Source organism: Protomyctophum bolini (assembly GCF_963924005.1).
Source record: "Protomyctophum bolini genome assembly, chromosome: 2".
Classification (NCBI taxonomy): Eukaryota; Metazoa; Chordata; class Actinopteri; order Myctophiformes; family Myctophidae; genus Protomyctophum; species Protomyctophum bolini.
Window position 1 is genome coordinate 32,885,331 of NC_137863.1, and position 26,510 is coordinate 32,911,840.

A 26,510-nucleotide genomic window follows, 5' to 3' on the forward strand; every position below is an offset into this window, starting at 1 on the left:
GGTGGAGGAGAGAGGGAGAGGAGGAGGGGGGGGGGTGGTTGGAGGAGAGAGAGAGAGAGAGATGTGTGGGGGGGAGAGGAGGGATGGGTGGAGGAGAGAGAGAGAGAGAGAGTTGTGAGACGTCAAAACGTGTCAACAGAAAGTGTCTATGTCGAAATATACAGCTGTAATTATGGTTTAAGGATGGCATGGGGATGAACATTTGGTTTAGGGGATGCGGAATTGTTGCCAACAAGCTAAAACTCCATATTAAGCCATCTAAATGAGTTACAGAGCGCAAAGTCCTGACGTCACTCGCTCATGCCCCTATGGGGATAATAATACAAATAAAATAAATACACCAACTAGTGGACATGGCAACCTCTACAGCGATATAGCGTCAGACTTTGTTGCAGTGTTGTTTTTTGTCGAGTAAAACTAAGACGAAAAATGTTCGTCGACTACCTTTTTCCACTGAGGAAAACTAAATGAAAACTAAGCTATGATGACTAGTACATTTAAATTAAAATTTTAATTAAAATCTTCCAGAACAAAATATGAAAAACACTCCTTGGCCATATCCACTGACCTCATCACATTTGTCATGATGTATGGCCATTTTTTGTCCAAGGAGTGTATTTTGTGAAAAACTAATGCTTGGAATGGATTCAGAATCATGAAAACCCCCTAGTTTGACATGTCACATGCTACTTAAAGCATGATGAAATGTTGCCTTATATTGGTTGGTGGTGGTATACAAAAATGGCCATAACTTCTTTTCGCGATATTTCCAGCAGAGCAGACCTCTCATTCTGTGGACCTTAATGATCAAGTGAATAGAAAACATACAGAGAAGGAGTACTCCGCACAAGGTCTTTGCTCCAACAGTGTATATTTAGTTAAAACACCATTTAACTCAGGACACGACGTTTCGGCCGTGAACGGAAAATAAAAAGTATGTCATGACATCACAGGTCCTCTCAAATTTCTGGTGCTGGTTTGTCTGGCGGCGCAGGTGGACTTGATGAGTAGGCTTGAACCTGAGACAATACGTAGGCGGGGACATAATGAGCGTCTATCACTTGCCCGAGTGGCGGGCGCGGTCTTCTCTGCAGCACTCTGCCTCGTTCTTCCCCACTGGCTCTCTCTCTCTCTCGGGCCCAATGCTCACCTTGGTGGCCTGTTGCCTAGCGACATCCTACACTATGTTTAAAGTTACCTCGCCAGTTAACCTTAGCCACTGCGCCGACCGCTGAGTTTGCTTGTCATGAAAATCCACTTTAAAAACGGTGTAATCGCTTGTCATAGTGTTCAAAAGTATTCCAAAGTGGCGATCACAACAACAGAGCGGACGTGGAAGCGCACTGCTCCGCACAACTCCCTCCATTGTAATGAAATAGGGACTCAATTTACCATAATCCTTTGCATGCCAGAGCGAACTTTTTCCGATGACGTCATCAAAACGTGTCTCCTATCTAACTATAGCATTTATCATGAAACATGCGTAAGCTAAGAACGTAACAGTGGAATATCTATATAATGAAACTATACATATAAACTATACATACAGTATACTATACCAGCAGAGTTGGGTGTAACGAGTAACGGAAAATATCGTTACTGTAACGACACTACTTTGGTCGGTAGCGAGTAATATAACGACACTACTCCTCCAAAATTGATAATCACACTACAGTTACTGGTCGCTTTAGCGCTGCCGTTACTCGCTACTTGCGTCATGTGGCTGCTTTCAGCAGTGTTGCTTTAGAGAATAATGCACACAACGGAGATGAGTTGAACATGAACACTAATGGTGCGCTGGCAACGCAGTACGCAGTACGGACTAGAACATGTCAAACCGGTGTCAGATCATCAGCAGCACAGCATTTTTCGTTACTGTCGTGGACTCGTAGGGTGGCCACTGGCCAGACGTCAGGTTTTAGACCCACCTTTCCTCCTCCCAACTCAACCTCTGGCCGGACACATCATCATTTTTTTGTGATATAGCCTACAGTGCTTGTGTCATAACTGTCATTTAAGTCGTCTCTGTATTAAAATCTCCGTAGCACTTTTCCGCTGCACAGAAAGCTCAGCTCCCAGTCTCCCCACTGTCACAGAGACAGAGCAGGCGTTGGGGTGTTGCCATGTCCGCTTATTACAAGCGACTTTGGGCTTGTTTTATGATATCCCAGTCAGGCTTCTTTTGGGCTGTTTTCATAGACATGGCTGCTTGTTTCTCTTCTAAAACCTGGCAACACTAGTCTGTCACTAGTTAGTTAATGTAGAGATAAATAAACCAAATATGCCGAAATGAAAAACTACATTTAATGAGCAATGGAGCAGGGGACTCCACATCATAAAGAAAGGGATCCTAAAGCACTGTGAACATAATTATAGTCTACTGATTTATCTCAGTCTCATTATTTTATTTGAATATATATTGTTGGGAAAGTTAATATTTGCCTAGAACCACGTGGTACAGTGGTTTTCAACCATTTTCATATCAAGGTCCAGTATGTATTCTGCATTTTAGCCATGGACCACCATTTGATGAGATTTGGCCTCACAGACCCCAAACTAAATATTATATTGTTGTGTGGCAGTTCAGTGCAAATTATTTGACAATGCATCTCAGGCGATTTTATGGAGTAACGCAAAAGTAATGTAACGAGTAATGTAACTAGTTACTTTCTCCAGGGAGTAATAAAGTAATGTAAGGCATTACTTTTTTCAAAAGTAATATGTAATATGTAGTGCCTTACTTTTATGAGTAACGGACCCCAACTCTGTATACCAGTAAGACGCGCAAACGTGGGAAGCGAACGCAGCTCGTACATATTTGGGTTTTGGACGTATAGCTACTTTGGGGACTCCTTATATGGTTATGGCTGAGTCATGGTGACACAAATCACTCAGCTCCATATATGGGCACAAAAGCGGGAGAGACAGACAGCTGCTTTGGGGACTCCTTATATGGTTATGGCTGAGTCATGGTGACACAAATCAATCAGCTCCATATATGGGCACAAAAGCGGGACAGACAGACACACACACACAGACATGATCTGCTAGGTCTCATAGTGAGTGCTCACTGCGTTCGCAACTATGCTATACATTATGTACTATGAAGTGCTATGACTACATACAATGCAATTCTAGTGCTGTCTACATAACATGCTATAAGTCTGTATCAAATGCTATCTAAGGGGGTAGGGTAAGTGCTATGGGCCGTGATGGAGTCTGAAAAGGTGGGTTTTCAGACTACGGCGGAAGATTGGGAGTGATGCTGCAGTTCTGACTGCAACGGGAAGTGCATTCCACAGTTTTGGAGCCAGAAGGGAGAAGAGTTTGGGACGTGTGGAGCGTAATTAAATCATACCTCCCCGTTGTCGTCGATCGCCTCAGGGGTGTTTTGGCTACATCTAGCTAGTTCAGCTACATCCAAGATGGCGCCTGGTGCACCTTGAACAGGGCTCCGTAGCTGAAAATCACTGGGCGCTCTGATTTAATGGTTACAAATACCCCTGGGCGTTCGGGGTTCTGTAGTCAAAGTGTTAAACAGCGATACTGCCGTGGAGAAGAGTTAGAGTACATAACTAAACATTTGCATGCAGACACATTGAATGAGTGCCTGTCTGACCTGTAATGGTGCCCCTGGCAGTGGAAACCAGATGGAATGAACCATAGATAGAGGGAAAATAATTTAGTTTCTCCTGCCCGCTGTGAAATGACACAGCTAAAAAAAAAACTATCTAGGAGAATATGGCTGTCTTATTTGGCCTGGTGAGAATCCAGCCTGCTTTTTTACCAACTCAATCACCGCACGCGCACACGCACACGCACACGCACACGCACACACAGTGTTTATTTAATCCCAAACCCATGTTTGCCTAAAACGAGTTGAGCGATGGGGGCGTGGGTGGGAGAGGATGAGCAAGGTAACTGGATCTGTAAATGAGCGCATTGTGTATTTGTATTGCATTGTTTTATCTGTGTATAGGAAGGACCCCCTCTAGAATGTAGGGCTTCACGATATGGACAACATTTCATATCTCGGTATTAGTGCCAAATATTGCGATATCGATACTGCATGTATAAACTGCAGGTTGCCTATAATTATTGCATGCGGATATTGTTGAAAAAACTAAGGTGGAGCAGACAATGCAAGTGAGTTATTCTGTTGTGTGGGAGTATACACTTTTCATGCCTTACTGAGAAACTTAATGTATAAATGTATGTGTCGGCTCAATGAGTCTCAAAACTGTATAATTATACGGCTATGTAACCTCAGCTTCAGTAGCACTAGGTACCAGTCTGCTTTTTGGAAGCACTGGTATGAATGTTTATTGTAAAATGTATGCTTTTTATGGCTTAGGGGTGTTTCTTCTCTGCATGTACCGGTAGGGTTTTATGTTGTCTGTTTTTTATTGGACCCCGAGTCTGAACAAATATTGATTGACTGATTGATTGATTGATTGATTGATACGATATTAATGTTAAAATGTCATATTCTATATTTTAAGTGTTCCAACATTGAAAATTAAACATTAATCAAAAAAGTGTCCTAACAGGAGCATGAAAGACAGAGAAACGGAGTGGTGGTTTGTTTTCCGAGGGGCACAGGCTAAAACAGAGGGAAGTTAGAAGGGGATGGTAGATTTTTTGCGATACTGATATTGCGCATGTTCATACCTTGATAACGATAGGATCTATGGGGTCGGTGGCTCAGGGGTAGAGTGGCTGGATGGTAACCGCAAGGTTGCCAGTTAAAACCCGGGCTCCCCCAGAGTTAGTGCAAGACACTGAACCCCTAATTGCTCCTGATTTGCCCTTTGAACACTTTCTATGATTGAAAAATATAGAACAACCCTAAATTGCAGACAGAATTATTCTTAAGGACTCTTTTAAACCACGGGGTTTGGATCCTTCGAATTCAATAGAAAGTGAAGTGCAGTTCTCAGCATTGATGGAAACTTGATCCCAGCAAACAAAACAAGGACAATCCAAGCACAGCAGAGAGAAAGGATTTACTACAGTGCAAAAACTATCTTTTGGAAAATTGTAAATGTAATCCTTTATTTTAAATTTCAAATTATTTTCAGCAGTCAGAAGGCTTTAGGTATCAAGTAGCCTGGCAGGTACTCATTAGAGACATGCTTTTCCCTAAAAGCCTAATGATTTAGACGTAACAGCATTGGTGGAAGATGGATATTACCCACTGCAGTACGAATGACCCATGGTTGACACTGCAGTACGAATGAAGAACAGAAGCAATAATGGCAGAATTTAGGTTTAAAAAATAAAAATGTGTGTGTGTGTGTGTGTGTGCGTGTGTAAAAGACCTTTGAAATGGACCTTTGAAATGGATCCAACTGTTGAAATGCATACCAGGGTTGTCTGCAGTCAACCATACTGTGTAGTGTACAGTATGTGTATGGAGCAGCTTAATGCTAATGTTTGTAGACAACAGGTTGGCACTCAGTCTTAACCCATTTAGTCCTGACGTCGACATTTAAAAAATGTCTTCTAAATCCTGACAGTTTTCTGAAATACCTATGTTCCTGTATCAGTGGTGCTCAATATTTCATGTCAAGGACCCCAAAAATGATATGTAATCGGCCACCAACCCCCATCTGAAAATATGTTATTCCAGGAACCCCTCAGAAGCAAAGATTTGAGTTAAAAGCGTTCGCTCTGAAAGAATATATATTCAAAGATTTGAGTTAGAAACGTTATTCATCCATGCAGTATACGGACAGAGCCAGATCACTATAATTATCACTACTATCGGAAAAACAAACATGCGCCATCGGTAATTAGTGTGTCTAGATAAGTTCAACTAACTGTTTTAGCCCTAGTTTTATTATTTTACTATTAATCTACTGTATATTAACACCCAGGACACCCGGGGTTATTTAATCCATTGAATCAGAGCGCCCAGCGATTTATTCGACGACGTGCCACCGGAAAATAACATTGAATGTTGCGCAACAGACTGTGGAGCGATTTATGATATTAATATAATCTCCGTCCTTTTGATCAATCCCCGTCCTGAGCGCTGGGCGTTACTAATTGAATGAGAATGCATAGCATACCCTTCACTGTGCTGTAGAATGGACACCATCATCTCCACAGCCAGGGCTCCAGCAATCATGGCCAGACCGGGTCTGCTGACCGTACATTGTTGGTCCAGGGTTCGATCCCTGGTTGACTAGTCACAGCAACAGAGAAGACAAAAGGGATATGGAGTGAGAAAACATGGGGGTGAGAAACGCTCCATGCTACATATACCGGTATGCTGAATAGGCTCTAGCATATATAAGAAAGATAGATGTCTCATCCACGCTGCTGGCCAATGAGAGCGACGTTGCTACGTGGCGGCCATCTTACCTCAGAGCAGCATAACATTGTGTCTATGGGGCATGTACTTTTAAATAACCATAACTTGCTCAATTTTGTTGTTAACGTCTGTTTGTTATAAACGTCAGAGACGTCCGCATACTTTTGCTTTTACACAACGTTCATATAAAAAACAAAATTAAGCAGATAAGCCTCCTGAATCATAGCCACGTGGACAACGTTTGTAATAGACCAACCCGTCAAGATTTGAGCGAGTTATGACTGTTTTTGTTTGAGCTGCCATTGAACATACTGTACTGTAGTCCCGAAGCAAGATGGCCGCCGGGTGAACTACGTCAGAGACTTCCTGCGAAGGGGTTACCGATGATACGAATGAAGGTTCTGTTCCTTTCTGGTCAAACAAGAGTCATAGGGTGCTGCTATTGTGCAGGTTGGCTCACTGGAAACCATGTGAGCTGCACCTGCTGCTACAGGGAATGTGTCCTTGAGTGGGGTTCCAAATGGGAGTGTGTAACTCTGAGAGTGTACAAAATGTACATCTGTACACTCTCAGAGTCATGGGGGTCATTGAAATGAAAACGTTTGAGAACCGCTGTACACTATAATTAAAGGTTCCTTCTGCACACCTACAATGGACAGGTGTCCAGGACTGGGACTGAGAAGTAGAGAAAAAAGAATCCCGCACAGCTGTCTTCACTTGAGTTAGATTCATTGAGCAACGTTTGGGTCATTCAGACCTTCATCAGGCACGATGAAGGTTTTTCTCTACTTCTCAGAACCGCTGTACACCAAATGGAACAGAGCATTAATTAGCATCATCGGTAACACATCGGAGAAATCATAGACATAATAAAGGCCAGAAGGCTCAAGGCGGAGTCTCTGACTTAGTTCACCCGACGGCTATCTTGCTGAGGGTCTACAGCAGGGGTAGGCAACCTTTGGCACTACATTCATTAAAACTCTGAACTCTGACCGGGGGAGGGAGATAGGAGGCCTATGCTCTGAGTCTAATGATCATAACAATGTGAAAGAATATATTTAACAAGGGAAAAGGTTATATTCGTGGACAATCAAAACATGTTGAAATTGTGGTGTGGTGGCATTAAAGTGACACACTGACTATCCAGAAACTAAAAACATGGCACTTTGTTTCAAAAAGGTTGCAGACCCCTGGTCTACAGTACAGTATGTTCTATGGCAGCTCAAACAAAAACAGTCATAACTCCCTCAAATCTTGACGGATTTACAACCGGGTTGGTTTATTACAAACGTTGTCAACGTGGCTATGACTCGGGACGCTTATCTGCTTAATTTAGTTTTTTATATGAACGTCGTATAAAATCATATAAGTATGCGGACGTCTCTGACGTTTATAACAAACCAAACCGTTTAGAAAAACGGTTGAAAATTGAGCAAGTTATGGTCATTTAAAAAGTACATGCCCCATAGACACCACCCTGGGCAAGACCGCGACTGAAAAGACTATCAGCGGAAGTGCAGGATTTTAGCGGAAGTATTGCCGAAGGAAATGACGATGATGCTTTACAAATCAGTTTACATTCTCCGCGAATGAAAAAAGTGTTGTGATTGGTCGGGAAAATATCGTATCCGGGGGAAATACATCCGACGGATATTCCGGAGGATACAACCGCCGATAGCTTCTCAGCCTTAGGTTGTGACCAGGCTTTTCTTTTCGCAGATAAGTAAGCCTGGGACCGAGGCTACATAGACACAATGTTATGCTGCCCCAACGTCGCTCTCCATTGGCCAGAGCGTGGGTGAGCCATTTCTTATGGGTGAAATAGGGAAGGGGCCCCCGGAAGTAGGAAGAGTTATTCTGTGCACATAGAGCCCATAGTATGCATTATAGCTGACTGATCCACAATGCTGCAGCACGGCTGGTCTTCCACCACGCAAAACAGTGTCGTTTTTGGCAGCACATTTTGATTTTAGTTTTAGTCATAGTCTTTTGAATAGCTTTCATGTAGTTTGTCACACATAGTCACCTGGAATGTCTTGGTGTTAGTCTAGTTTTAGTCGACTAAACCTCATAATATTTTAGTCGACTAAATCTGCAGTTGATTTAGTCTAAATGTATTTTGGCGGGGGTTGATGCTGTTCGTAATGACTGATTTCACACATGCTGAAAATAGCAGATCTACAAGCTCACAATGTGTTGCAGCATGACGCATTGTGAGCTTGTAGATCTGCTATTTGTGTAGTGTAAAATGACTTATACTGGATCTCTTGTCCACTTAGCCATTTTAGTCTAGTTTTTAGCTGTTGAGTCATCATAGCTTAGTTTTCATTTAGTTTCCATGTAGTTTTCATCAGTGAAAAAAGGTAGTCGACGAACATTTTTTGTCTTAGTTTTAGTCCACGAAATCAACACCGACGCAAAATGTTCATGTCTCCTTTCCACTTATCCACTCCCTTCATTGGCTACGAGACAACCGAAAGCATGAAACCAGCACACCTTCACGATACGATCCAACCCTTCCCGCTCAACTCGATAGATTTAGCTAACACAGGAATGTCTTAGAGGCCACTTTTACAATTTCCTTCCTTGGGAAAATTGTAAAAGTGGCTTCTAACGTAATTGGCTCACACACAACAGCCTAGAACATAATTTTGTGTTTTCATGACATTTGAATAGAGGACAGGGGTCAGTAGCATTCTGCTGTGGCCTTCAACTGGGGATGAGTGACTGGCTGGAATAGATAATCCAAAGGTCAGGGAGGGTCAAAACGTTTTTTTGTTCTTTTTAAAAAGGCAAAGAGGATACAAAAATAGAAGACAGGATGTGAGTTCAAAACAAAGTACCAGAAAAGGCTAGACAAGCGTAAAAGCTGTGTGGTATGTTGTTCTTACTCTTGTTTTGTTCTGTCAGTAACTAAGTTACTCTTTAGGCAAAATAAGCTTCGGCTTCAGCCTACACCTTTTCGGTGCCTCCTCTCCTCTGTTTATGTAAACACAACTGAAGTATTACCTTGTATTTTCATGCTGCCTTGAGCTTCAAAATAAGAAGAACATTCTCAAATAGTTTTCAGAGTGCGTGCGTGCGTGCGTGGCGTTGCGTGCGGTCTACCAGTACTCACATCCCCCGGTGCCACCACGTCATTGCAGAAGTAGCAGCCCAGCTTGTGTCCTGGAATGTTGGAGAACAGAGACGAGGGGACGACGGCAGCGCTGGCCGAGGCCACCGCCGGAGTGGACGGCGAAGAGGAGGCGGAGGAGCACGAAGGGGAGGAGTCTCCTCCGTCCGCGGTGGACAGATTTTGGTTGGCCAACGCCTTCTTCAGGCCGTGTCTCATCACCACGAAGGTGTCGAAGCCCAGCGCCGCGTTCATCACCAGCTAGAGACAGAGGAGGAGGAGGAGGACGAGGATGAGGAGGAAGAGGAGGAAGAGGAGGAGGACGAGGAGGAGGAGGAGGAGGGGCACAGACAGAAACTGAGACGATAAAGCATCATTATTCATAACGGGATGCACGCGCAGATACGACACACCAAAAGGTCCGACATGCGGGAAACCACCCGCTTCGAATGTTATCACCCCATAATCAAGAGAATGTTTGTGATCAACAGCTTAGAATACAGCCAGAATGTTGTAATCATGATACCGGGGGAAACGCGGAAGTGAAACTATGGTGAGTGTTTGCTTTTTTGTGACCATGACGGAGGCGACACGGAAGGTGACTGCGCTGCTCCGTGCTTGCGGTTATGTTTAGGTTAGGGTATGAAATGTCATTCTCAAGTAGGCTCCCAGCATGTGTGGTAGTATTAGTCCCCCCTACTTTCCATGCCCCTGGAACCGACTTTTACCAGGCTATGTCTGCACCACTGTGCAGTCCCGGTGAACACAGTCAAACACCACAACGTCTAGTATGCCAGTATGGCCATATTGGCCGCATTCCAACGGCCTGATAACAGTTGATTTTGTGTATTTAATGCAGTGATAACATATGAATCCGTTGCGGTCGAACTTGTGCTGCTCCCGTGCTTGCCGTTATGGTTAGGTTAGGGTTTGAGGTAGGTTGTCGTTCTAATGACAGTCGGACCAATAGTGTGTCGGAACTAAAGCCATACTTGCTATTACACTATTTCACAGGAGTGACGCCGTCGTCCTCTTGCAAATCATTAAAACAAAATATCTTAAGTGAGAACATGTCAATTTTCTCCGCGACGAATAATGTTAAAGCAAATTAACCACATGGAAAACCTAGCGCCCATATTCTGGGACGAACATTCGCCAAAAAGACTTGGTGTAAAGTAGAAGGCAGGGAAAAAGGAGAAGGCCTAGCATATTTGATCCCTGGGGAAGTTTAGTTTACAATAGGGTAGTGGTTAAAGGACCACATCACCACTTTTCAACCTATCTTCATATATATTTGGTCCTCGACTCCTCACTAATAATCAGTCTGTCTCATCATAGGAGGGCTGAGGGCAGTTAAGAAGCCCGTCCACCAGTGACATAATCGTTGGGCAGATTTATTTTACAAAAATGTTTAGATTTTTATTATCGTGAGATTGATGACTTCCATTTTCACATTGCAACTTTTCAGGAATAGAAAGCTTGCAGTTTCTATTAGCTTGGATTCCTTTCTTTGGGAAGACTCTGAACCCTTAATTGCTCCCGATGTGCCTCCACCATCGGTGTATGTATGAATGTGTGTGTGTGTGTGTGTGTGTGTGTGTGTGTGTGTGTGTGTGTGTGTATGTGTGTGTGTGTGTGAGAATGTAATGCAACATTCTTTGTAAAGCGTGTTAGATAACAGCGCTATATAAATACACCATTTACCATTCATTTTCACCATTGTACTAGCGTCAAGTCCAGGAGGTGAATTTGTATCAAGCTGCCTCACTCTACAGAAACAAGCGGGAGAACATTGTTTCCCAAGACTACCTACTTACTTGTAAAAACAATAAACTTACAAGCATAACAAAAAACGAAAAGACTATATTGAATTTCTTGGGAACACAGGTTAAAAATAATTGTTGTATCAATTTTTGTATTACGTCTGGAAACCTGCCTCAATGATGTTACAGAAATTGGACAAATTACCTCTCGGTCAAGCTAGCCAAAGAAAACCTAATCTGTGGCCCCAGAAAACACTCAACCACAGAGAGCACTTTATGCCTTGTGCCATCGATACCACCGGAGGCTTTAAAACTTCTTAACCCATTTTGGGCGGGAACCCCTTTTGGCGTTTGAAGCATTATGTTATACTTTAGCTATAACAGTGGCTTGCTACGAGCTATTTTTGAAAAATCGTGAAAATGTGGCGCAAATCTTTGAATATATATTATTTCAGAGTGAACGTTTTTAAATCATCTTTGCTTCTGGGAGGTCCCTGGAACAACATATTTTCAGATGGGGGTTGGAGGCCAATTACATATAATTTTTGGGGGCCATTGACATGAAAATGTTTGAGAACGACTGATATAGAAACATGGGATTTTTAGAAAACTGTCAGCATTTAGAAGACATTTGTAGAATCGTCTTCAGGTCGAAATGGGTTAATGTTCTCTGACATAATATTCAATAACACAATGTTGCCTGGCGACTAATATGATTTCAAAGAATACAGGGGAGAATTTGGCAGGTACTTTCTGGCAACATGTTTAATTTCTGTGGAACAGATCCCACGTACTGTACCAGGTTCCAGTTTACAGGAAGAGTGACCACACCAGCGAACAAAGAAGAAGCTCAATATGAAGATGGACCCCAAGCATATTACTATTTCATTCAGCAAACACGTAACGGAAATGGTTTGAGTGCAGTTCGTGCTTTTATGGCGGCACTAGGATCAACTTATGAAGTTTCTCTCTGATATTTTTTCACGCACAATTGGTGGAACATTTCCATGCATTCTGAAACTTTGTTAGTCAAACCACTAAAATGTTCGTCTAGTCTCGTCTCATCAACGAAACCAAGAGTGCTGTTTAGCTTGTCAGTCTCGTCCTGAATCTTTTTTGTTTATTCCGTCAACGTCAGATATTCGTCCTGAAAAAAGGGCCGTTGCCGTCGTCATTTACGTTATCGTCATGCCTGACTAAAACAACACGGCTCTCACCTTCCTCTTGCTGGCGCCTATGACCGTGGGCAGCCAGCGGCTCTCCCTGGTGTCCATGAGCAGGAAGACCACGTCGTGTTCCGAGACCAGCGTCTCCAGCTGCTCCACGTCCTTCTGTGCCTGGGACAGAGTGGCCTCGGAGAAGTTGACCGGGTGGCCCGGCATGGGGATGCTCATGTCGTAGCCCTTTGCGTTCTGCATGAAGGGATGGAAACATGGCTAGTTAAACAAGCATGAGAAGGAATTGTCATCCATAACTCACCCTCAAAAGAGGAGAAAGTCAAATTATATTATATGCCAATATATTGGCATATAATATATATATATTTCAGATTCATTGTGAATCCTGTCTGCAAAGTATATATTTCAGATTCATTGTGAATCCTGTCTGCAAAGTGAATCTGCCCGCGGTGCAAAAATAGTTTGCTGCATTAATTGCAAGTCATGGATGTTAATTGAGGAAGATGTGACTGATGCTTCAGTTAGCATCATGAACAGCTGATACATATGTAGCATGACTGGCACATCCTCACATTCAATCACTTTATACTTTCTCAAGACAGATTTAAACATTCGTTTAAAGTCATACTGGCATTATGTTTGGATGGCAGCAGTAAGAATTTCCTTTGTTAACAGAAGTTAACTCCTTAAAGGGGAATACCAATCATTTTCAAAAAAAATCTATGGAGTTGTGTGCACTGGAAATAATAAAATGTCCCCCCCCATTCTGTGTTGCCTAGAACTGGAGGTCTGAAAAAAACAGTAACATTATGAAGTACATTTTTGTGATGTCACTGAGATGTACTTCATAATGTTACAGATTTTTTTTTCAGACCTCCAGTTCTTATTATATCCACACAACAACTCTAAGTTATATTAATGACAGTAAAATGTTGAAAATGAGTGGAATCCCATAGTCACTATTCACTGGGATACCAAAAACATTTGAAAAGAAAATGTCTCACTGTTCTCGGGTTAAATATTGATAATTATATATATATATATTGATTAATCGAGATTAATTAATTACAAAGCCGCTGATTAATTAGATTTTTTTAATCGAGTCCCAGCTCTAGTTTACACACACACACACACACACACACACACACACACACACAGGAGGGGCTGTAATGGTTATTTTAGAATGCCAAATAAATTGCCAAATATCATGTATTATTCTATATTTGTCAATCACAGTCAATACTAGAGCCACTTTTCACAGCATTCCATTATGCTCATTCTAACTCAACTGCAGCTGTCAAACTAGCATGCCAAGGGGGGGGGGGGGTACTACCTGTCCAAATATGACCCCCCCAGTCAAAAAACACAAAAAAAAAATGTACACTCATCTTTTACTTTCTCTAATAACAACCTAAAACATGAACCATGGTTGAAGAAAATTTAAGTTGTCCTTTAAGTATTGAGTTGGCAGATGGAAGAGCAGATGGAAGGTCTTTAACTGGGATCAATGGATGAACAGATGAATTAACGATGTCTGCACAACATGGTGGCCAAAATGACAACAGCAGGAAGCAAACTTGAGTCAGAGAGGAGGATTATTACTCACTTTAAGATATGTATCAATGCCAGGTTATAACTGGCTTTTGATGGTGACGTAATAAAGATTACATACATGTATACATATAGACATACCTTTAATTCACCCGACACTGAAACATATCCTAATTACGTCACCATCGACAGCCAGTTATAACCAGACATTGAAACATATCTTAACTCATATACTGCCACCTGCTGGACGTACAGCCAACCTCAGACTGCCGTGGCGATTTGAAGGGTGCACACACAGTACAGGTATCCGGTTGTGGACGTCCATCTTAATGCTAAATAAATAGGGTCAATGCTAGCAAGCTAAAATATAGTAGGCACTCGACAGTGCAGTTCTAGTTAGCTATTGCTATTGCCATGTGCTGAAAAAGCTGGTGCCAAATGTGATGTCAACCGTAGATTATACTCATCAAGACCAGGCACTGGAACCTACTGGCTGCCATTAGGAAAGGCATAGTGAAATGACTGCCACTGAAGCGAAAACATCATGAAACTACGCTATACAACAACATCGCTTTATTTATTTATTTATATAGTCAACTTTGAGGCTTAATCAGGAGTTGTAGTAGCCATGGGGTTATCTAGGTGTTGGACATTGCTCTTGTCTTCATGTCTTTACAGTACGTATGTATGTAAATTGTCTTGTTCTTTGTGTTATGTCAAATGTGTGAATGTGTGCTCTGCATACTTGGCTGCTGGGTCGCAAGACACATTTCAGTGTGAACTGACAATAAAGTACTATATCATATCACTGACGTGTACTGTTATTGACTGAGGTTAGCGTTAGGGTTAGACAGAGTTAAGGGCCGTGAAGCGAGGAATGCAGGCGTTGTTGCCTCGATCAACACAGGTCTCCTCCAGGTCTGTTGAAGAGGGGCGCAACAACGCAAGCATTAAAAATAAAAGCTAAACAGAATCCAGGTCTGGTGAGTCGCGGGCGTGTGCGCGTAACGAGCACGTGCGCAACAAATTCACGGGACCGCGCTCACGTAAATACGCTTGCGTTGTCGCACCGTGACTTCTCAGAGCAAAAACTCAGGTCTCATTGAAAATGAACTAATAGCTCGTTTCATCACTCCCCGTTTGCAAGGCCCTTATAATAGGCTTAGTAATAGTCGGAGAACGCGACCAAGGCCACGTCAGACAATGGCTGACAACAACAACGTCTCCGTTCCAGTAGTGGAGCCTACTGGCTCCATTAAATGTTCTTGATAAGGAACCTACTGGTTGATATGTAAGGGATAATATCTGGCTAGGTGGTCATTGTCGGGAGATAATTCACCGACAGGGAGTTTAACCACCGAGGATAAGCTGAGGTGGTTCATCACCATCATCAAATAATAGTAAATAGTAACAACCAAACTGCCTAAATGAGAAAAAAGAGGTTGCGCATCAGCAATGAGTGCCAAACCCAAATCAAGTATACATCAAAAAATAGGAATTAAAAATTCCAAAAAGGTAGCACATTCAAAAATTAAACAAGCGGGCGACAAGGTACTCACATTTCCATTTCTTTATTGGCTAACACCAAAAAGTAACGCTAACGCGTTTCGGCTATGCAGCCTTCATCAGGGCAACCAAACTGCCTCTAAGCAGTGTTGTTTTCGTCGACGTCTAAAACCAAGATGAAAAATGTTCATCGACTACCTTTTTTCACTGGCGAAAACGAAATGGAAACTAAATGAAAACTAAGCTATGATGACTAAAACTAAGACTAAATATGCTTACATAGGCCTGTCTATGATGACTAAAACTAAGACTAAATATACTGGCATAGGCCAGTCTATGAAGACTAAAACTAAGACTAAATATACTGACATAGGCCCGTCTATGATGACTAAAACTAAGACTAAATATACTGACATAGGCCTGTCTATGATGACTAAAACTAAGACTAAATATACTGACATAGGCCTGTCGTGGTGCCGTGCCGTGCTTCTCAACAGCGGTAACACCCAATCCAACCACTAGGTGTGAATGTGTCTGTAGAATACCAAACGACTCGCTCCTTTACCAACTCGCCCCCGCAAAATGTTTTAATGTAGTTAACAGTTAATGTAGTATTTCCCTCCCTCTCTGAAATTATCTTGTATACAGATTTATTTGATTGTATAGTAGTCTATCTCTATACTCTGTAAAATTAAGAAAGAACAAGATGACATAGAGACGGTGTGTGCTTAATTAAGTTAATTTAGGACCTTCTATAGCAGTTAATTTCGTTTTATTAAACACATTTCTTCCATGTAGCCCATGTTTTGTAATGGCATCATCATGCCATTATGCCCGTGGATATACAGAGTGAACGCAACAATGATAAATTAATATGACTAGTCCTTACCCGTTCTGAATATATGAACAGCAAATTAAAAAAATATATATATATATATAAAAAAAATATATATATATATATATATATATACCTTTTATATAATCACCAACATGAATTATGTTTGTTATTTACAGCTAGGTAGAGCTAGATGGAAAAGGAACGACCGTACCCGTTACCCTATGGTGTCCTAATACAGGGGTTGTCAACGTTTTTGGCCGGGGACCTCCGAAAATGCCCCCATCCCGCCCCCTCCCGACCCCCAATATAAATTGAATGCTACAATAACCTTAATAATAGACACAATACACCATATATAACCATATGTACTATATGTAAACTCTTCATTTCCATTTTCCAGCCATTCAGTTGCAGAGACCAACATCGGACGTGTTTCAGCTCACATTGCCTTCATCAGCGCTGATCAAGACTCTATAGGAAATCATTACAGGATGAATTGAATGCGCACCTGTCACCAAACTAAAGGAAAGTGAAATCTGACACCATGCTGTGTGTGTCCTCAGCTCAGCTGTCATTACGACGGCATCAAGGCCCACCAAAATGAATGAGCACGAAGTCTGTGAATGTTTATTTTCTAACTCCGATCCAGAGAGATTAAAGTGTCAAACTGAAACTCCTTAAATTGTGTTTGTTTGAAATACAGCCTTTAGCGAGTTGGTTTAAAGGTATATTCAGTGATTTCCCTTAATTCAAATATCACTTATTTATTTTGTTGCGATAATACCCTCTACTATAGTGTGCTGACCATATAAGGAGTTCCTCCCTGTCCCCAGTTAACCCCTGGGGGTAAAAAAAAAACGTAGGTTTCGTTTATATCGTATACCGGTATGTCAAAATGTTAATGAAATCTCTGTGACACTATATGGGTCACAATCTGCATTCAAAAGATGTTCCTAGAAGCTTTGTCATTGGTCAAAATAAATAAAACCCGGTCTCAATGACTAACCAATCAGGAAGTAGACCAATGACTTCTGCTTCTAGGAACATCTTTGAAAGCAGATTGTGTCCTCTAGATGTGTCACAGAGACTAATGGTTTTACCCATTGCTGGCTGTCTGAATAAAATAAAAAAGGTTATTAAAATGTTTACATAGTATTGCTTATAGCAGCTTTAACGCTAGTGAAACACACAATTTGCACAATTGATTACTTGCAAACTTATTTTGGTCCAAGGACATGCATTTTTGTAAATGCACTCTCAAACAGACCAGTCTGTTTACAAAATCTACACAAGACAAAGTTGTTGCCAAAATTGCAAACTATAAATTCCACCTCAGGCCTTTTTGTCCACAGTCAAACCGTAAAACCGGTTTTGACACCGTTAACGTAGTGTCCTTGCATGAACCAGCCGTAGTCTGTTGTGCCTACATTCAGGCTTCACTCACCATTCCCCAGGACCCGGGGCTTGTGTGCGTCAGACTGAGAGTTGGACAGATGCCCTTTGCAGAACACGGAAAGAAGGGCAGGCAGAAAATCAGACGAATAGATGGCAAATTAGTAGAAAGCCAGTCTCATGAGCTAGTCTCACGTTGCCATTCGACAGACACTATTGGAGAGTAGACCTCCAACTATTGATTGTAGTGGAAAACTTCAAAATGAGAGATAGTTGTGCTAGAATATGGTGGCAAGAACAGACACTGGCAAACCTACGCTTTGGTAACCAATCATTGTTTGAAATTCTTTATTTAGGAATGGCTCATTGAGATAATAGTATCTCATTTTCGAGAGGGTCCTCCTTAACCCATTTTGACCTGGGAACGATTCTACAAATGTCTTCTAAATCCTGACAGTTTTCTGAAAAACCTCATGTTTCTATGTCAGTCGTTCTCAAACATGTTCATGTCAAGGATCCCCAAAGATATATTTTTTTAAACTTTGTTTTTATTTTTATTTTTCGGTGCACAGGTGGGTGGGTCATGTCGGGCATAGGACCCCCAAAGATTTTATGTAATTGGCCGCTGACCTTCTAAAATAGCAGACCTACAAGCTCGTAGATCGAGCTTGCAGATCTGTTATTTTTCAATGGCTAAAGTATAACAATGCTTAAAACACCAAACTGGGTTAATAAGGACCGCCGTACAGACAATTGGTTCTGCAAAGGTTTACGGTGAGCCTCTGCATGAGGCGTCTCTCTGTACTATGTAGACAAAGGTTTACGGTGAGCCTCTGCATGAGGCGTCTGTCTGTCTGTACTATGTAGCATGGTGTGACTCTGCATTAGGCGTCTCTGTACTATGTAGACAAAGGTTTACGGTGAGCCTCTGCATGAGGCGTCTGTCTGTCTGTAGTACTATGTATAGGCAAAGGTTTACATGGTGTGCCTCTGCATGAGGCGTCTGTCTGTCTGTACTATGTAGCTAATCCACCACATGAAGTCAGAAATCACACCATTTCTATCGGTGATAGTTAAAAAAAAAAAAAAAAGCTGAGAAATCGTCCTCGGTTTCTAGGTTAGAGACAGAATTGTGAGTCCAGGTTGAAGGTAGGTAGGGAGGTGTATATATATATTATATAGAAAGAAAGACATTTGACAGATGCATCTTGCAGATGCCGACTGTGACTGATTAATGATGACACTCAGCTGACACCGGGGCCGGCGAAGGAAGGCGGGCCGCTTTTTCTGAGAGTCTGCAGTGAGAGAGGAAGTTAGGGAAGTGGTTGAGCGTGCCAGGTTTTTTTGTTCTCATCACCCTCGGCTCTCACAGTGCATGATGATATCTCCATCGGGAACTGGGAAATATCAATTATCAGGGACCGGTTGTGAGGCTGGCGAGGTGAGCCAGTCAAACGCAAATGCTGAAACCTCCCCGGGTCAGGAGCATTAAAGCATTAAAGCTTCCATTTCACATAGACAGTGGGTCAAAACCCCTTTTACTCACTCGCTAATGTACTGGTATTCTTTTTTTTTGCCGTGCTGTTGGAGAAAGGCAGCAATTTTCAATGCTGGTATACTTCATAGTATCAATCTTAAACCATTCTGGACGGGAACCCCTCTTGGTGTTTTAAGCATTATGTTATACTTTAGCTATTGAAAAATAGCAGATCTACAAGCTCATAGCGCGGCACCGAGTGCCACGCTATAAGCTTGTAGGTCTGCTATTTTTTTTTATCGTGAAAATGTGGCACAAATCTTTGAATATATTCTTTCAGAGTGAACGTTTTTAACTCAAATCTTTGCTTCTGGGGGGGGGTCCCCTGGAACAACATATTTTCAGATGGCGGTCGGCGGACAATTACATATAATTGTTGGTGTCCTTGACTTGAAATATTGAGAACCACTGATATTGAACATGAGGTTGTTCAGAAAATTTTACATTTTTAAAATTTACGTCAGGCCTAAATGGGTTAAGTCCAAGTGGGTGTGAATGAAAAGTGTCCGTCACGAGCTCTTTGCACAAGCTGTTCTTATACGAACAAAAATGCTTCGTACTAGTGGAGACAGCATAGCGGAAAGTGTGTGTGAGTGTGCGCGCGTGTGTGTGAATAGAAGACAGGATATGAGGTCAAAACAAAGTGCCAGAAAAAGCTAGACAAATGTAAAAGCTGTGTGTTCTGTTCTCACTGTCATATACTGTATGAGAGTGTACTGTATATGATATACATAGGTTTACAATGTAAACCATTGCCCAGAGTTCTGCATGTAGCTTGCTGTATGCTCCTAAAAAAATAAAATAAGCTTGAATCTTCGGACAACGGTTCCCTGCGTAAAAAAATGTCCATAACGACATAGTTTTAGTCATAGTCTCTAGTTTATTTAGTTTTGGTCACATTTTTGTCACCTGGAATGTTTTAGTCGACTAAATCTACAGTTGATTTAGTCACACTAAAATGTATTTTGGCGGGCCTCGATGCCGACGTAATGACTGTTTTTACACTTGCTGAAAATATCAGATCTACAAGCTCGCAGTGCGACGCGTTGTGAGCTTGTAGATCTGCTATTTTCAGCATGCAACCAAATTACTTATACTGGATCTCTTGTCCACTAGTCCCTTCCTAACATTTTAGTCTAGTTTTTATTTGTTGACAAAATTGTCAGTATATTTAGTCTTAGTTTTAGTCGTCATAGCTTAGTTTTCATTTAGTTTTCATCAGTGGAAAAAAGGTAGTCGGCGAACATTTTTCGTCTTAGTTTTAGGTGAACATTCTGCGAAAATAGCAGATCTAGTACAAGCTCATAACATGAACTGCAATGCTTTGTGAGCTTGTGGATATTAATGTACAACTAAGTATGTAATTAAGGTTTCAAGTGGTGAAGAAAATACCTGCATTTCCAGAATCTGTTTATGTGATCTGGTTTTGTGTGTGTGTGTGTGTGTGTGTGTGTGTGTGTGTGTGTGTGTGTGTGTGTGTGTGTGTGTGTGTGTGTGAGAGAGTGAGACAGCAAGGCTGGCTACAACTGAAACTGTCCAATGATAAAAATGCTCACTAAATTAAACTAGATAAAAACTAAGCTACGATGACTAAAACTAAGACTAAATATAGTGACAATTTCGTCAACAAATAAAAACTAGACTAAAATGTTACGAAGGGACTAGTGGACAAGAGATCCAGTGCAAGTCATCTTACACTTGGTTGTGACGCGTTGTGAGCTTATAGATCGGCTATTTTCAGCAAGTGTAAAATCAGCATTGCAATGACTAACCAATCAGGAAGCAGACAGGCAAATCGACCAATGTCAAAGCTTCTAGGAACATTTTTTAATGCAGATTGTTGTTGGGAGCGTTCTACCCATTGCTGGCTGTTTGAATACAAAAAAAAAAAAGGGAAAAAAAGAGGTCATTACAATTTTGACACATTATTGCTTATAGCAGCTTTAAGCAAATTTACTCAGTTACTTTCCATCACTGGCTTTTTTCACCAAAAGTCAACTAATTACCAGGTAACATCACTGACATATTGAGGCCTATTTGCCAGTGCAGAAACATAATTGCCTGATTGATGCCTGAGATAACGAGCACCAACGAGGACCAGGTGCACATGGCAGTGACAGCACAGACACTGCAGTAATGTGAAAGTGACTGAAAGGACCACTTCACCACTTTTCAACCCATCTTCATATAATAGGTCTACACTAAAGACCTACCTTTTTAATATTAAGGCTTTCCCCCAAACCCACTGATTTTATTCCTTGACCCATGCCCTCACGTTATCCTTTTTTATTTTTGTCTACTGTAACACTTTGAGATTCTGGGGTATGTAAAGTGCATTATAAATAAAATCCAGTATTATTATTTATTATTACTAATAATCATGATAAAATGGCACAATTATTTCTACTTTGTCTGTGTCTCATAGGAGGGCTGTGTGCAGTTCAGAAAGCCGTCCACCAGTGACATCATCGATGGGGAATCCAAGCTAATAGAAAATGCAGGCTTTCTAGTCCTGAAAAGTTGCAATGGGAAAATGGAAGCCATCGTTCTCACGATAATAAAAATCTAAAAATTAAATTAAAAAAAATCTGCTTAATGATGATGTCACTGGTGGACGGGTTTCTGAACTGCACACAGCCCTCCTATGAGACACAGACTGAGTAGAAAAGAATTGTGCCATTTTATCATGATCATTAGTGAATATGAACATAGGTTAAAAAGTGGTGGTCCTTGAAGCTTCAAGACCGTCTCATTTCTCTCCAAAATTCCTTGAATATATGAAATATATTAAGGATTACTGATTATGGTAGGCTCATATTTCATATCACACACACACCATACAGTAAGAACTCCTTTAACTATATATTTTTTATTTCTTTTACTTATTTATGCATATACCCGGAGGCCGGTAATATCGGGCATCCCTACTTGGAACCTCTTACTAAGCTGGGATGCCCAGATCTTGTGCATGTCATTGCAGGCTGACCAGGCCATACCCTTCCTAGTTTGAAAGTACGTTTGGGAAGATAATATGAACCCAAATACTTGTAGTCATCAACCTGTTTCAAAGGAGTGTTGTTAAGTGTTTTGATTTGGTTATTGTTGGATTTGCATATATTTACGTTTTCAGTTTTCGTCTCGTTGAAATAAAGACCAACACAGTTGGAGGCCTGCTCAAGAGACTGAAGGAGAGCCTGAGCGTATTCCAAAGATTGACTGATAAATGCGATGTCATCAGTGAAAGTCAGTGTCGGTTAGGCGTTTAGCAGAATGACGAGAACCTCTCCTAGGGTTTAGTTTATTATTTCTGTGCCGCTAGCTAGCATAAATGTAGTTCACCTGTGCCACAATCAACGTTCACTTTAAGAGAAGGAGTTTCCACCCCCCGCCAGCCCCATACAAACACTCAATACACACACTTTGCTATAATTAGCATTAGTGCACACTGTTTACTAGGGATGTACGATTAATCGGTAGCATATAATTGGAATCTGCCATAAAAATGCCATATCGGTATCGGAACGGTCTCAAAATAATACAGATTATTTCATCGGTTTTCACCAGCAAAAATAAATAAATAAATCTACATTAAATTTGTGTAGTATATGCTATTATTGATTGATTGATGACTTTATTAACAGGCTTTGGGCCAATTAAGCCCCTATAGGGCCTAGGCTTGTTTCCATTGTGGTCCTCTGTATAATATCAGAATCGGTCAGAATCGGTATCGGCAGATATGACCCTGCAAATAATGGGAGATGGGATAAATCCATAATCGTGTTTACCTCTCACCAGAAACATTTACATGTCGGGAGCGACGCGGTACAAAGTCACAAATGAACCCTGGATGGCACAGACCAACACAGACCAACACAGACCAACACAGACCAACACAGACCAACACAGACCAACACAGACCAACACAGGAGCGACGCGGTACAAAGTCACAAATGAACCCTGGATGGCACAGACCAACACAGGAGCGACGCGGTACAAAGTCACAAATGAACCCTGGATGGCACAGACCAACACAGACCAACACAGACCAACACAGACCAACACAGACCAACACAGACCAACACAGCGAGAGGAGAAGCAAAACGTTGTGCGAGCAGCAGCCGACATGTCTTAGCTTTCACCACAAGCGGTAATATGTCGGGCGAGCTCACACCGGCCGACTCATTGGAGGCAATGTAGGGTTCAGTGTCTTTCCCAAGGACACTTCGACATGTGGACAGGAGGAGCCGAGATTCGAACCGCCAACCCAGGGATCATTGGACGACCTGCCCTACCTCCTGAGCCACAGCCGCCCTGAAATCACTATTTACATCTGAACGTCGGGCGGATTGGACAAAAACAACAACTTTGGAGTATTTCTCTGAGAAAACAAGCAGCATAGAAACGACAATGAGTGGATCCCTATGGGGTACACGTGCATTGATCCTCATGATGGATTTCCTTCTCCTGTATCGGTTGGTAAGGTAACCTTGTTATCAAAGATAGAAATTCCTGGCAACAAAATTTGCAGGCATCGAATTTGAGAGCCTTGATTTCTTCTATAATAGACAGCTGCTCAACAAAGCCATGACCATCCACTCAGTTCAGAGTAAATGCGGCTGCCAAAGATTCTGGCCTTCGCCATTTTGTTATTTTCCTCTATAGGCTGATTTTCATTAATTCCAAAAAGAACAGTCAATAGCACATTCAAATTTCATAACACTCTTTTTTGGACATTCCTTTAAAAAAATGAATCAAACCTGTGTCCAATTAAATTAGTTGATTAAGTGGGTGTGGCTTATCATTTGGTGGTGGAGCAGTTCTTTCAGGAATCAAAGCTGAATGGACACAGCACCGGCGCCTCCCCTGGTCGAAAATTTCCAACTGACTCAGTCCACTCGACATGCACGCGCACACGCACGACTTCCTTGATAAACATGGAAGCGACTGACAAAAGAGCTCAGTTCAAATGGCTAGTTGGATTTTCTTGGACGTTGTTAAGGTTGAATTAGTGTAAACCCTTTCTGCCCCTTAACGTTTTGGATTCATAGTGGCGAAAAGGGTAAGAAACGTGTATTGTGGAAACTTGCGCAGTTTCTGAAATGCGGTGGGAGGGGCCCAGTGTGTGACCTCATCTCGGAGCTACAGAATGAGCGTAGGGAGAGGGCACATATGGGACTACCTATTATGCAGTCTGTGCTCTGATTTTCCTGCCATTCTTCACCAACAAAATGCCACAGTACACGCTGTGTGTTCAGAGATGAAGGTGACACATCCAAATAATTAGAAAAGTCATGCTGAATGCACGCACGTACACACACAAACGCACGCACCCACGCTAAGGAGGCTAATTATATTCCTGCATAATTGGCAGAAATATTTCAAGCCATTCTGTCACCCGTATACTGGCCCTTATGCCTACCCTGGCCAATAAGCACATAATGGGCCTAATCAAGTTAGCATCTTGAACAATTACCGGCAAAAAAATGTATTAATCACATGCAAAACAAAAAATAATAATTAGCAAATAACGTTACAGAGAGCATGACCTCTTAGAAACTACGGGAAAAAAATCCGCTACTAGGGGCAAACTAGGGGCAAAAGGCAGATTAATCATTCTACTAATCATTCTACTGTGAACTATCTGAATACAATTACACACACAGACAGTGTTTGTGAAATGATGTATTTCAAAGTGTTTAATGAACTTCAATGGGCTCTATGCACACACCATTTTGGGGGGGAAAATTCCCCTACTTCTTTGTGCTACATACTAATGTAGAATTAGAATACTAATTCTGGTCAAACAGAGTTTGGGTGCAGCTATTGTTCCATTGTTTCCATGTTGGCTCACTGGAAACACTCACTGCTACATCAGTGGGTCTCAAAGTGTCCTTGAATGGCTCTGTACAGGCCATTCAAGAGTGTACAAATGGAACCAAATGGACCGGTAAGGGTCCATTTGGCGAAGAGTATCTCCTCTGAACCCTTACATGTTTTAAATGATGAATATCAATTGTTGCCCTCCATGAGGCGGTTTAGAGTCCCTAAATATAAGAAAAACAGACCAAAGAACTCTTTTGTTCTGTTCTGCTTTTAAACCAAAATCGGCAAACCAAGAGGATATGTTTTCTTTTTTATAATGTTTTATTATTCAATGAGCCTCTAGTTGAGAACCTATTTTTGTCTAGGTGAATAAAGGATGCCAGGTCTATTAGCCAGGATGTCGTGGCAGGGGGGTTAGCATTTTTCCAGTGAAGCAGAATGCGGCGCCTCGCTATGAGGGAGGCGAAGGCAACTGAATCTGCCTGACACCTGCTGAATCTGCCCACCACAGGAGACACACCCAAAATAGCAACTAGGGGACAGTTCTATTGTTCTTCTTCCTGTCTGCTTCTGAGATTTGTCTTGTCTGTATCTTGGAATCTATGTGACGCAAAACAAATTTCAGTGCAAGCTGACAATAAAGTTGTGTCGTATCGTATTTGTACACTCCTGTGTCGTATCGTATTTGTACACTCCCAGTGTTATGGGGGGTCCTTTTGAGAACCACTGCACACTAACTGGAACAGAACCTTGATTAGTATCATCGGTAAAGACAGTAGGTAAGTGGCCCGGAAGTAGGAAGAGTTATTCTGTGTGCATAACTGCATGTAGCCCATTGCACCAAACCTCAGCCATGATTGTGATCTTTTCATTTCCATGCTAATCAACTGACATATCCCCCTAAGAGATCACCCTCTAATTAAGCAAAGTAATGAGTTCCAGCATCAATATGCAAATAATTATCTGCTTGTTTTGGCTATCAACAGCTCCAGCACCACCAATCCTACCGAAATGCCATCGTAAAGCTAGAATAAAAATAACTAAAACAAAAAACGCTTATGACACAAAAAACCATTGGCTGCAAATATCACGGGAGTTGATTGGTTGATTATTTAACTACTCACCACTCCAGGGAAGATTTTGCCGAGTCTGTCGACGGCAGCCATGGCTTTGGATTTGCCTCCGCCAAGGCAGTCCTCAAACTCATACAGTGGCTGCCTCACTGGATTGGAGTAGGAGATCTTTGCGTTGTCCACGAATGTGATCTGCCTCACCCCCCATCCCTGGAGAAGAGAGGAAGATGACAGCATAAAGCTCCACTTACATTTTGATCCTGATGTGGCTCTATTAATATAATATTAAGTATGCTCAATTATGCTCATCTTGTGTATTTCACATATATTTCACATATGAAATACACATGAGCAAATTTGGAATGTTTGATAGTCTGAAACCAAAACAGACAAAAAACTAGGGCAGGGCAGGTCA

The 26,510-nt window shown here is 41.7% G+C and overlaps 1 protein-coding gene across 2 annotated transcripts in view; it reads right to left on the minus strand.

The window, feature by feature from the left end:
* The window catches only part of atg7 (ATG7 autophagy related 7 homolog), a 108,802-nt gene that overhangs the window by 57,269 nt on the left and 25,023 nt on the right, over nt 1-26,510 (minus strand). For both annotated transcript variants that reach the window (XM_080788342.1, XM_080788343.1), the window contains exons 12-15: nt 26,147-26,305; nt 12,415-12,609; nt 9,438-9,695; nt 6,075-6,190 (exon numbers count right to left, since the gene is read on the minus strand). In XM_080788342.1, the coding sequence (XP_080644468.1) occupies nt 6,075-6,190; nt 9,438-9,695; nt 12,415-12,609; nt 26,147-26,305 (728 nt within the window). The remainder of the gene's footprint in view (nt 1-6,074; nt 6,191-9,437; nt 9,696-12,414; nt 12,610-26,146; nt 26,306-26,510) is intronic.